General features: G+C 28.2%; 1 protein-coding gene across 1 annotated transcript; it reads right to left on the bottom strand.

Annotated features, from left to right (window-relative positions):
* Window positions 1–11: 11 nt before the first annotated feature.
* On the bottom strand, window positions 12–1,422 carry LOC8266293 (homeobox-leucine zipper protein ATHB-7). The gene is made up of 2 exons (XM_002529914.4): window positions 926–1,422; window positions 12–826 (listed from the first exon to the last, which is right to left on the bottom strand). The coding sequence occupies exons 1-2, from the start codon at window positions 1,280–1,282 to the stop codon at window positions 452–454; spliced, it is 732 nt and encodes a 243-aa protein (XP_002529960.3). The 5' UTR covers window positions 1,283–1,422; the 3' UTR covers window positions 12–451.
* Between the last annotated feature and the right edge of the window lie 11,815 nt (window positions 1,423–13,237).

Here is a 13,237-nt window from a genome sequence, read left to right as displayed (position 1 = left end):
TGCAAGAACAGTGAAAAAAAGGGCACTAAATCGAGTGTCCGATAACATAATAACACCAAACTCTTCTAAGTTGTAGGATCCTAAACTAATAAAACAGTACATGTTTATGTGTCCTGAGGCTTTTGTGCAACATTTCTCTCCCTGCTTATTTACAAACATCGATTCGCAAGTTGGCTTTTACTTTCATTACTAAACTGATCCTCAAACTTGGTGCTTGGCAAATGCCAAGATTGGCAATCAGCAACCTCAGATTTTGGAGAAGTGTAAAGAAGCAGACTGGTTTTCTATACTGAACCGAACAATTCAATCCAAATTGTCTCCGTCATCCATTTCGCTGAAGTGTCCCTTCTAATAGAAGTCGCCAAATTCTGCCCCACCAGTCACAAGAAAGAGTATTTGCATAGACAGTCCATGCTTAGCTCCTTGAGTACGCAATTCATTAATTTTACAGTCAAGCCCAGAAATCCCACCACTGACAACCAGTGTTTGATTGATCAAAAAGGCCATCAGAATCTAAACTCCCCCAATCTTCTTGTGATGTCAATGATCCATCAGCAGGTTCCACTATACTCATCAAATTGGCTTCTTCTTGATCTAAACCAAAGTATTCAGCCTTTATGCTGCTATCTTCATCTGAAGGCCCTCCTAATCCATGTTCTGATCTTTCAACCGACACACTGCGGGGCTTGGCTTCTGATTCACACTTTATAGCCTCTCCATTATCTGATTCAGCTTCACTACTATTCACAGCAGAACCTACTCTTTGCTCACAACACACCCCTTCCTGATCCCTTGACTTCTCCATCATATTATTCAGCTTCTGCAACTGCAAAATTTTCAAAGAACTGATCATGATTAGCACATATAAAGCAAAACAAGTAGATGTATCAAGATTACTAGAGCAATTGTTGGGTAATTTAAGTACCTGAAGTGCCAAAGCCTGCTTCTCTTTCTTTAAAGACTCGAACCTGGAAGCCAAGCTATTATAATTAGCACGTAGGATGTTGTAGTCTCTTTCAAGTTGCTTGGACTTCCATCTAGCTCTTTTGTTCTGAAACCAAATAGCGACCTGACGTGGCTGCAATCCAAGTTCTTTAGCAAGCTGTAATTTCTTGCGAGGCTCGAGTCTTGTTTCAGATTCAAACATGGTTTCCAGTGATTTAATTTGTTCATCGCTAAACCTTCGCTTGTTCTTGTTCCTTTTGTTCCTTCTTGATGAGATGGTGGTTGGAAAAGGGTCTGCTGCTGCAGAAGAAGAAGAAAAATCTCCTCCATCTAACATGTTTGTAGTAACAGTGGGAATATCTGTAGTGACCTGCAGGAATAATAGAGGAGTAGTGATGGGCGAATGTTTTGAGAGAATGAGTGCATTTATTAGTATATTATGGGTTATAGCTTCTGGGTCTGACTGGGATGATCTAATCCTTGCTTTATATCCCTATTCTTGTGGGGTTTCGTTTTTATGTGATGGCCCTACTTTTAATACTACAGAACCTGATAGCTTTTAGTGATTTTCCCCTAATTCCTTGTCAATTTAAATATTATTGGTCTAATTTTTCCTTTAATGCCAAACTTTCTTAAATATAATTAGTTGATGATTGGCAAATAAATTATGCATTTTAAATTTAGTATGTAACTTTTATTTATCAAGATTTTGTTAGCATATTTTAATATTAATTTTAATTTTATTTTTTGACAAAATTATTAACTAAATTTATTTATGTTGCTATTATTTTGGTGATAAGTAATTAAAAAAAATTGAATTAGCATTAGAATTGTTGAATCATCTTATAAATTAACAGTGGCATCACTTAAATAAATAAATAAATAATTTAATAACAAATATTTATTTTTAATATTTTACTCATCTTTATTAAGGTTAAAAAGATGATTTCAGAGTTAAAAAAATGATTTCAAAATTTAACCTCTTATCAATTTCACATTTTTTTCTTTTCTTTTTATTATTTGTTGCAACGATTAAAAGCATTTCAAACTTTAGATTTTTAAAATTTCAAAAATAAATGCTAAAAGAAATATTTTTTGAAATGTCCAGTCATAAGTTAGCAATTCTGATTAAATTACTTTTTTTAGTATCGAAATTATAATCATATCAGTAAATCTTAATTGACAATTTTGATAGAGATTAAAACTAAAATCAAAGTACGATATTGCTAATATTGAGAAAATAAAAACTACATACTAAATTTAAGAACAAGTGCAAATTTCATTATTTGTTTAGTAATTAGGCTTTGACATTCTTTAATAATATTTAGTTTTTTGATAAGATGTATTTTAATTTTTTAATCTAAACTCAATTAATGATTTATGATAATATCAATGATTTGAAATTAAACTTCATCAAGGTAAATATTTATTAAGAGATAAATTTTTATTAAATAAACATTTAGTATCTTTTTACAATATAATACATAATTAGATATTAAATTTTGATGGTCCAACTTATTACTATATCAAGACATACAAAATCTTTTCAAAAAGGAAAAAGAAAAAGACATACAAAAATTACCAATATTAATGAAAATAGTTATCATAGTGTCACCAAAAGAAATAAAACACGTCGTACGAAAGTGTGGCAAAGCAAGAGTATAATAACAGGAAAAAGAGAAGACCGAAAAATATCACCTATTCTGGATGAGGCTTTAGCCTGGCTACTTCAAGCCGGCTTGTTTATTTGTCTTTATTATTTTATTGCATTCATATTAATTTTAACAATAAAATATACTTATGAGATTGTGACATTTAAACTATGTCTTAAATTATCTCTAACTTTCGATTTTAAAGCACTTACTCAATAGTCGTCGAAGCTTCAAACTTCTAAGCACATTTTAAATTTTGTATTCTTTTTCCGACTCTATTTTTATAATTAAGACAAAATTGAACTGGTTTAATAATGCTATGGAAATTTAATAGAAATAATACATATATCAAATTTCTTCATATTTTATTCAAAATTTACTTTTTAATCATAATTTTTAAAGAATGAAAATTTGATCCTCAGATGATGACGAAAACATTAAAGGAGATTTGATGTAAAAAATAAATAGGAAAAAAATAACCTAGAAGGAGATTAATAGAAAAATCAATTCACTAACATCGATATAAGAAATATACATGTAGGACTTATAAATATTATTTATGGTAAATTTTAAGTTTTCCAAATATAAAAATATCATTAAAGAATTTGACTAGAAATATACATGTAGGTCTTACAAAGAATTTCTAAGATACTTATAGGAATATATATCTATATGTATTAATTTTTGAAATTTTTAATTTTTTTAATATTTGTATTTAATATTTGCCATATAAAATTTTTATTTTTGATATGTGTACTATCTTTGACATAGGGATTCAAGTTTATGTATAATTTATAGTTTTTTTATTAATTTATTTGCTTAATAAGTTATATTCCTAATTAAACACCGGTTTTAATCTTAAAAAATAACATATTAATAATAAGTTAATTTCTTAATTAGATAATGATTAATTTTTTAAGCGGATAATGATTAGTTTTTAATTAGATAATGATTAGTTTTCTATATAAATAATGCTTAGTTTTCTAAGTAAATATATATTATAGAAGTTCTTCACAGTTTATTCTAAATTTACTTTTTAATCATAATTTTAAAAGAATGAAAATTTGATCCTCAATGATGATGATAAAAACATTAATGGGGATCTGGTGTAAGAAATAAATAGGGACAAAATAACTTAGAAGGAGATTAATAGAAATATTATTTACGATAAATTTTAAGTTTTCCAAATATAAGAATATCATTAAAGAATTTGACTTGAAATGCAATTTTATTGCAAGAATTATAGTTATTTTGCCATATAAATTTTTTATTTTAACATATGTATTATTTTTAACATATGAGATTCGAGTTTATGTGAAATTTTATAGTTTAATTTATAATTTTATTGATTAATAAGTTATATTCATAATTAAATATTCGTTCTAAACTTAAAAAATAACATATTAATAATAAATTAATTTTTTTAATTAGATAATAATTAGTTAAGTAAATAATGATTAGTTTTCTAAGTAGATAATGATTAATTTTCTAATTAGATAATGATTATTTAAAAAAATATCGTACTAATTATATTAACTAATAATTTAATTTCTAATTAGATAATGATTTTAGATTGAAGTATACCAATCATGCTTTCTAATTTAGATATGTTGTGTTACCTACATAGTATAGATACAAATTAATATAAAATGACAAGTTAAGAAGTAAATTTCCTTACTAATTAGATTAACCAACCATGATGACTTTTAATATGTGATTTTTTTTTTTAATTCATGAGAGGTAGTCATCAATAAATAATTTTAGGTAATAGTATAAACAATGTTATAATAGATGGATTAAAATGATATGTGTCGTAGCACTGTCATATATAAGCATGAAATTTTTAATATATGTTATTTAAATTAAAATGTAGAATTACAGTAACTGATATCTTAGTTTTCTTTTTATAGAAATTATGAATCTTCCATTCATTAGAAAATAAAAAGTATAGTTTAATGAATAACAAAAATAAGAAAATTTGTAGGTAGATTCAATCTACCACGTCATCTATAAATTAAATCAATTATATGGTGATATTGTAATTTTATTTATTAATTGTAGTATTTTCATTAGTTAGATTTTAGTCATGAGTTATTATTGGTAATAAATTTACCAACTAATAGTAAAAACTTGTTTATATCCTTCAATTGCATTGATAAATTTTTTTAATTTATAATTTAATAATCTACGCACTCTATTCAGTAGTTATTCTAAACAACAAATCAGTTCTTTGGTTCTTCAAATGAGTTGCAAAAATATCAATAAAAAGGTTTCTATTATAAATATTATATAGCTTCATACAATTTCTATAAAAAGCATTTATAAAAGAATATTCAAATCCCATAAAAGGATATAATTTAAATTTCCACAGAAAGAGTAAAAAACTTCATAAAAAAAGAAATAAAAAAAATCTAATAATAATAACAAAGGAAAATAATAAATCTAAAGAGATTTGTATCTATTGATTCAAATAAAAAAAATATAAATAAAAAAAAGAAGAAATCACTGTCTTTCTAAAAGATAATCGACGATAATTAAAAAAAAATTAATGAAAAACAATAATGAAGAAAAAAGTAAAAATGTAATTGAAATTTATAGAATAAAGAAAAATAATTAAACTATAATCTCATAGTAATGTGAGATTATTTTGAATATGAATTCAAAATTCATTAATTTCAGGCAAAAGAAACTAAACTATAATTAGGGTATGATCCTAAAAGGAAAGATTTACAAATTTTGTTGAATATGGAACATCTAATACACATAAAGGGACATTAAAACACATTTTTATCGATTTGCAACATAAATATTAAAGTCCCATGCATTTGCGGTCATCATTAACTTCATCCTATTCTTGTCTTTAAACTGCATATGTCGGCAACGTGAATCATGGCACCACCAGACTGTCCATTTTGTAAAATCATGTCATCAAGTATTAATTTAAGTGTTTTCTTCTACATAACTGTTTTTCTTATGCCATATGTTTCCGAAAACAGAATAGCAATTCTGTGAACTTTCCTATTTTAAAAAGCTTCCATTTTATATTATTCATTTCTACTGATTTTGAATTAGTGGATTTTCTTTTAAGTTTGCCTTTTCTTTTCTTAGATAGTGTTTTTAATTCCAGCTTCGTTTTTTCTTTTTTTACAGCCATTTACCTTGGTAATTTCTGTCTGATGTATCCTAGTAAAAATTTTCTAACAGTCACTGTTGGTTAGACTTCACAGTTGAAGGATTAATGACTATAGGTCATATTCATAAAATTTTATAGATGAATAAGGAGTTGGAATCTTAAACGAATGAACATTCCTCTCCTGATGCTTCTCTACTAGCATCAAAAACTATTTAGATACCTACACCTGGTAAAAGATCTTTCCAGTGTAATTTTTAAAATTTTTATGTTTTTTAATGAAATTGGTCGCATTACTCTTCCTTAAATCAAATAGTTTTTAGTCACATATAAAAGCATTTAAGAGATGGTGAGGATTTTTTTAGCTTAATTAAAATTTCAAATTCGAACTTTAAATATATATTTGTGTTAAAAATCTTAAAATTTACATTTCGCAAAAATTCTATTTGACATGCTCTAAATTACTTTATAAATAAAAATATTTATGCCTACAAATTCCTTATTTGATCACTTCTTTTGATTCAAGATTATAGCAAAAGGAGAAGTACTTTCCAATATTTTTTGAGAATTTGCAAGCTTATCTATATGGTGGCTATTAATTTATGGAATCTCCTAATCCTATAAAGCATTTGGTAGTGCTCTTAGCCTAACTATTTCTTAAGGAACCTCTAAGGCTAGCCTGAGTATAAATGTAACTATTTAAGATTCCTCAGCGCTAATCATTTGTATAGTATAAGGAAACGCACTTGTAGCAGCTTTATTATATGGTGCTTAAGGAGGATTACTTGATTTCTTGTCCCAGTGATGTGTTTTCTATTGTTCCTCAACCTAAACATGATCAAGATCATCATTTTCCTAAGGAATATCTTCAGGAACTGTCGAGGAATGCCTTCTAAGTTTCTGAACAATCTGTCAAGTAGACCTAGATATGGCCTCGTTTTGGGCTATTTCCTTAATTAGGATATGTAGAAAAAAAATTTCAATTTAGGGTAAAAATTAAGAAAATTCTGTTTCTAGAGTAATTTGAGAAATAATTTTTAATTTAAGATAGAAATTGGCATATATGGACAATGTCTTTCAATTGGACTAGCGAGCATGGCAGTCCACTACTTTAAATGGTAGACAGAAAGGTTCCAAATAATAATATAAGAAAAATCTATCTCCCAATTAAAGTGGTCGGACAGGTTTCAAATAATAATAAAAAAAAAATTGCCCACCAATTGAGGTGGCAGAGAGGTTTCAAATGTAAAACAAAACCTGTCAAGCAATTGAATTTATGGACAAAAATGTCTATCAATTTCACTGCCGGACACATAATAATAATTTACTTTTAATAATTTTACTTATGAAAAATATGTTATAATAATTAAAATTATTGCATGTAATGAAGATAGAAATTTAAAAAGAAAAAATAAATTTAAAATAAATCATTACACAATATGATTAAATACTATGTTTTTCACCGACTAAGGAAAAACACAGAAGAAAAAGAAAGAAACAAAGAAGCGGAAGAAAGATAGAAATAAGTAAACACAAAAAGGCAGAAAAAAATAAAGAAAGACGAAAGTGGGTGATATAGTGAATTATAGTAGAAAATCACTAGCTAGAACCGCAGCTACGCCTGAACCACAGAATATGCACACACTAAAAAAGAAAAAAAAATCTAGCTATGTCCGACTGTAAGACTAGCGGATATGTCTGTCTGCGGATCAAAGTCTATTTTCTTTTCTTTTTTTGACTTTAACAACTATCCTAAAGTGGAATATATTTTTTTCAAAACAGCCATAACTTGATAATTTGGTAAACTTTGATCCTAAAATGATAAGTTTTTTTTTGAAATGCATTAAATTAAGAAAAAGCTCCTCCTCTTACTCTTTTGTTGCACTTGAATAAATATTTGTTAATTCTGTTTCTCCATCCTCTCGGACATAATAGTAACGTATTTTAGATAGTTGTCATAATGCACTTGCGTTCCTTCTCTTTAATGCTTTCTTGTTGATATTCATTCGACATCTTTTCTATATTACCATCCAACTTTGCCATAGCATTACTTGATCCCTCAACAATAAGACCTGTTTAGAGTTTTTGAACTTCTTCGTCCAGGATGTCTTGAGGAAGTGAATTATATTCTTCATATGTATCATTGTATGTGTCATCATATGCATCATAAGTCTAAGACGTAGTTCAACATATTCCGTAAAATGGATCTAAGCTCTATCCTCCGCTGTTGGTGCAATAGCTAATTTATACAATTTTTTAATATCTTTTTAGTTCATGAGTTTGGATTAACTATTTTAAAATAAAATCATAATTAAATATTACATATACAAATATATGTTTGTGATATTAGTGGTAATGATGCTGAACAGGCGGTGGCGATTGTCGGCAATCACTGTTGTGGTGGTAGTAATTGGCAGTGATAGTGATGATGGTGGTTGGTGAAAATGGTCATGGTGATTGATAATACAAGATGTTGTCAAGTAAATCTAAGATAGTAACTAAGAAATTATCTTATTTCTTAATCACCATAGGTTTTATCTACGAAATTAGAGAATAGATACTTCATAAAATAATTACTTTATTTAAATTTCAACCAAATCTTAGAATCCATTCTTTGGGCCTGCAAGTTTTATTAAATCAAAATAAATTTGTAAGCTAAACGAATTTGCATGAATGAGTAGCTAAGACAAATAATGATGGTAGTAATTAATAAGCTAGAAAATTGAAAATAATAAGTAAGGTTATGAATTTAATAAAAAGTAAAGTTGAAGAATCGAACTTAATAAAAGTAAAAGGATTACAAGTTAAGAAACACATGTCTCAAACTGTAACTAAGAATAAACTGAGGATTAAATCAAAAGTTTAACTACTCGAAAAAGACAGTATAGACTATTTTATAATATTTTATAAGTTTTATTAGGAATTTTATGTCATTAAAAAAATACAAACAATTTAATCAAGTGACTATTATTCCATTTTTGTATTAATTGGATTCGGACTTAATTAGATTAGAGCTCTAACATTCATCCATTAAGTTCCACCTTAATCAATTATTTCTCAAATTTCTAATAGGTTTGATGAATTTGTAGTTGTAGCGAGCTTTAAGGAAAAGGTGACGCAATGCCACCTCTTCCACTTATCCAACTTAAAGAAAAAATGTGCAATTTAATCCTACACTTTCTCGTTGCTGTTCAAACAATGACCTATCAAAATTCTTTTTCAATTCAATAATAAAACTAATTCAACTAAATAATCACTTCTATAACCATCTTACTTCTTAAATATTGAGTTATGGGTAATAAATATGGATTATATGGTTTATGAATTGGTCAAGATAACAATTTTTTTTAAAATTTAGCAATTTAGTTGAGTTGGTCCAAATTAAAGGTTAGCAATTTCACGTGTTTCATGATTATTGTGTTACATTGATTTGGCATAAACATAATCAAATGGTTAAAACAATAATTGATTCTTATGATTGCATATAAGGGGAGGGAGAGTATGTTGAGCCACGGCCGAGTCGACTGGAGCCATATAAGTCAGGTCGAGTCACCGTCAATAGCACAGTTTCAAGACTCTCTCAACGTGCCCGACTTTGTTTCTCCACCAAATATCAATTAAAAATGGGGAAAACATATACTATTGTTTTATTTCTTCAAAAAAATTAAAAATCAGAGGAATTATTTACTATTTTTATCACTGAAGTATTCTTTAATATTTTAATTCCCAGCCAATGAGATAAATTGCCAGGAAACAAGAATCTATCATCTGTCACACGTAAAGCCAATGGGATTTCGCCACCTGCAGTGAGTCAAAACTTAGTATCGCAGTTTGTCGCCGTCTTGTTTTGGAGTATTAGGTGTACTTAAATACGTGGCAGAAACTTTATGGTTCAACGTAGAAAGGTTGTCTTAAATAAAAGAGGACACGTGCCCTTTGCTTTCTTCAGTACTGAGTCGACGTTGGGGACAGTTTTAAATCCGAGGTCTCTGTCTTTTCTTTTGCTTTTTCTATTCATCTCTCCTTTTACCACGTGTTGCGGCTGCTCTTGTCTTTTATCCAATGATTTCAACGTCAGATTTTATATTCACTTATAACGCACGTGTGAAGAATATAAGCCCTTGATATACATTGTTGGTGGAATTCAACGGCTCGTATTTTTTCCTAAGAACGTGCACCCTTCTCTTTTTTCTTTTTTTTTTTTCAATTCTTGTTGTCTATATCATAATAATAATTTGCTTTGTTAAAATTTCAGTCTTCATTAAGTATATGTTTAAGTTCGAATCTTGACAACGAGCGGAAATAAACATTTTACAGAAAAGAAATTTATATTATTAATGAATAACTTGATCGGAATGAATAAGTTATTGATAATATTTTCAAGATTAACTCGAACTTTAGATTATCTAAAATAAAAATTTAAAAATTTTGAATGAAATTGTCCAACCACACACTCTAATACCTAAATTAGTAATTGTATATATTATAAAGATAAATATGTATTAACTATAAAAAAAATATAAATATTTTACATATGTTGTATCATAATCTTTTATATAAAAATCGAAAAGGTCGCTTAGTCCTATAAGAAATAAGACTTTATGAATATAAAGTCTCCTAATTCTATTAGAACCAATCTTCTTGGTCATACAATATAACCCCAGATTGGATTGAATTTTTCAATTAGAGTCCAAGAATGATTTGATCTTAAGCCTTCTTATTATACTGGGATTTGAACTTAGTTAATTCCTTTTTTTAGTTGTAACAACTCGACATGCAATGGTCAGTTATTATTAGATGTTCGGCTTACTCTTATCTGCTCGACTTATTTTTCTATATTTGGCCTATTTATTCATGGTCAGCCTATTATTTGATGCTCGCCTATTTTTCATACTCACCCTATTATTTAACGATCAGTTTATTCTTCATGCTCAGTCTATTTTTTAAGCTCGGCCTACTCTTCATATTTGTTCTATATTATCAATAAGAATGCCAACTATTGCTAATCTTAAAGATTCAATCTTGCCATATTTTAATAAGATAAGTACAATTGAATATAGTTTAGATTGATACTGGTAATACATAAGATACTCATTTAATTTTTAGAATCTCAAGCTTTTTATTTTTTTATTTAAAACCTTAATATTTTTAGAATATAGGCTTATAAATAAGTTTAGTAAACAGACAATTATCCTACTATCTAAATTAATTAACAAAGTAGATATTTAATGAGTGAAATTATTCACTATGTGGTTAAATGGATAAAATAATTAATTTTCTAATAAGATAAATAATAAATGTAATTTTTAAATAAAGTCAAAATAGACTCAGATATAGGTATTTTCAACAATCCGAATATGCTTATCTCATAATATGTAGAGACTTGATTATGTATTGTGACTTATTTCATTAAATTAGGTTTTAATTGTTAAATAGAGTTCATCTAATAGGTAGAGCATTGGCATTTACATCATTTGAAATTACCCCTGATTAATGTAGCTCCCGTTCTTTAAAGAAAACCAAATCCATATTTAGATATTAAACTGTAGCTATTGAATTGCTTGAATATCTTAGTTTTTTATTCAATATTTAAAATTAATTAAATAATCTAAAGCGGATTGCATAAAACTCTTGAAAATAGTAAATGTTACCTCAAAATTTTAATATTTTAATTTATAATAGATGGCAATTTATTATTTCTTTTTGTGATGTTTAATTTTTTTTTAATATTTTGCTTTAGTTAATAAATTCACTTATATTATGTATGAATTTTTAAATATTATAAAAGTAGAATTCGACTGAATGTTAAGTTAAAATGAAAATTAAAATAAAATTTAAAATAAAATTTTAAATATATGTTAAGGAAAATAAGATGTTAAAGTGATTAAACAACTAAAATGTAGATATCAAGATATACACGTAATCCACCTTAGAAAAAATATAAAAAATGTAGCTCCCATGCATCGGCCAACAACTGGAAAATAGAGATTGTACTTTTTTAAGCAACGGCTGTTATGATATTGTTGCTCTCGCCATTATCAAATTCAAAGTAGATGGATAAAACAGGTTGATTTTAAAAGTTTATACTTAAACAGAAAAAGACGGCACAAGTGATGGAGACACTTCATGATAATGACAATATAATTACAAGGTTGTGAAATACTTAGCAAGAAAGGGTAACAGGATTAGCATTTCTTCCGCATGGGTTAGTACATTGGACCAGTCTAAGCAACCAAATAGCTCAAAATCAAGCAAAGGAAATGTTTAGATGGATCTAAAGAAGGACAAAGAGATGAGCAAGTTGGCATTTGTTGCCACATTAGCTCAAGAAATATCCAACAGAAACTAGAGATAATTCAGCAATATGGCGTAAGGTGAATAGGATAGATTTCAAATTTCAACTATCAACTTATTGAATCTAATGGGTCAAATTTGGGCATGTAGAATTTAAGAAATGAGGAAGGGATTAAATCGCAGTCGTATACTCATAAGTACCTATTGTCGTTTTATGTGACACATGTAACTTGCAAATTATGTTAACAGCAACTTTTGGAGAGGATAAGACATTGAGAAGTGTCATAGTTGACTTGTCTTGTTGATGGTAAATGAGCCGTTGCTTACAAGTATGCATGCATCCAATCTGATGTTAGGACGCAGATATGAAAGGCGTCTACTCATGGGCTGAATTTGAACTCTTTTGGACAGGTAGCTGTGGGCCTGTATTGTCTGGTCCAGCAGGAAGACCTTCAGGATTCTTTAATATTTCGACCATTGGGCCTTCCCTTGGAAAAGTCCAATCTATAGACACCAAGTGAGTGTTAAAAATGGACATTTTTAGGCACCTGGCCATGGGTGTAACTTATTTTGAAAAAGTAATTACAGACGTATTTCCAGCATTTGAATTTTTGGGTCTGAAAATATGTGTTTCGCAGTTTCTTTAATTCACTATAAACATGTTTAACTGTTATTTGGAATGGATAAAACAAGAAAATACGAGAGTTATGATTGTTACATGAGCCAACAAACTTGTTCATGAAAAATGCTTCAGTCTAGTAGTGAGATTGAGGGCAGGACTCAAATCTCACCGGTTTTAAGAAAAAGAGAAAACTAAGAAAAGTTAAATGGGCACCAAAGTCATTCATGTTAAATGAGTTTTGACAGCACGCAAAAATAGACCAAATTAGAGATGGAAAAAAAAGAACGAGTATTCCTTTGTAATGATATATTGGTTCAAAACCGCTATTAGAATGAAACATTATTGCTTTTCGTTATGTTGAAATAAATGTGTCTAGCCATGAAAAAGAAAGAAATGGTTAATTAGATGGGAAGGAAGTCTGAACAATAGGGAATGTTCATGCACATTAAAAATGACAGAAGCTATCTAAAAGTCGTTTTGACCAAAGATCATTTCAATCCATAAAGGCAACATAGACCAAAGGCTACCCTTGTGCTCAAATCAACCCAACTCAAACGTACATGTGAAAAAGGTAGAAAGGCATATCAATTAAAG

Source organism: Ricinus communis, chromosome 1, assembly GCF_019578655.1.
Source record: "Ricinus communis isolate WT05 ecotype wild-type chromosome 1, ASM1957865v1, whole genome shotgun sequence".
Lineage (NCBI taxonomy): Eukaryota > Viridiplantae > Streptophyta > Magnoliopsida > Malpighiales > Euphorbiaceae > Ricinus > Ricinus communis.
This window is presented reverse-complemented; position numbering and strand designations above follow the sequence as displayed.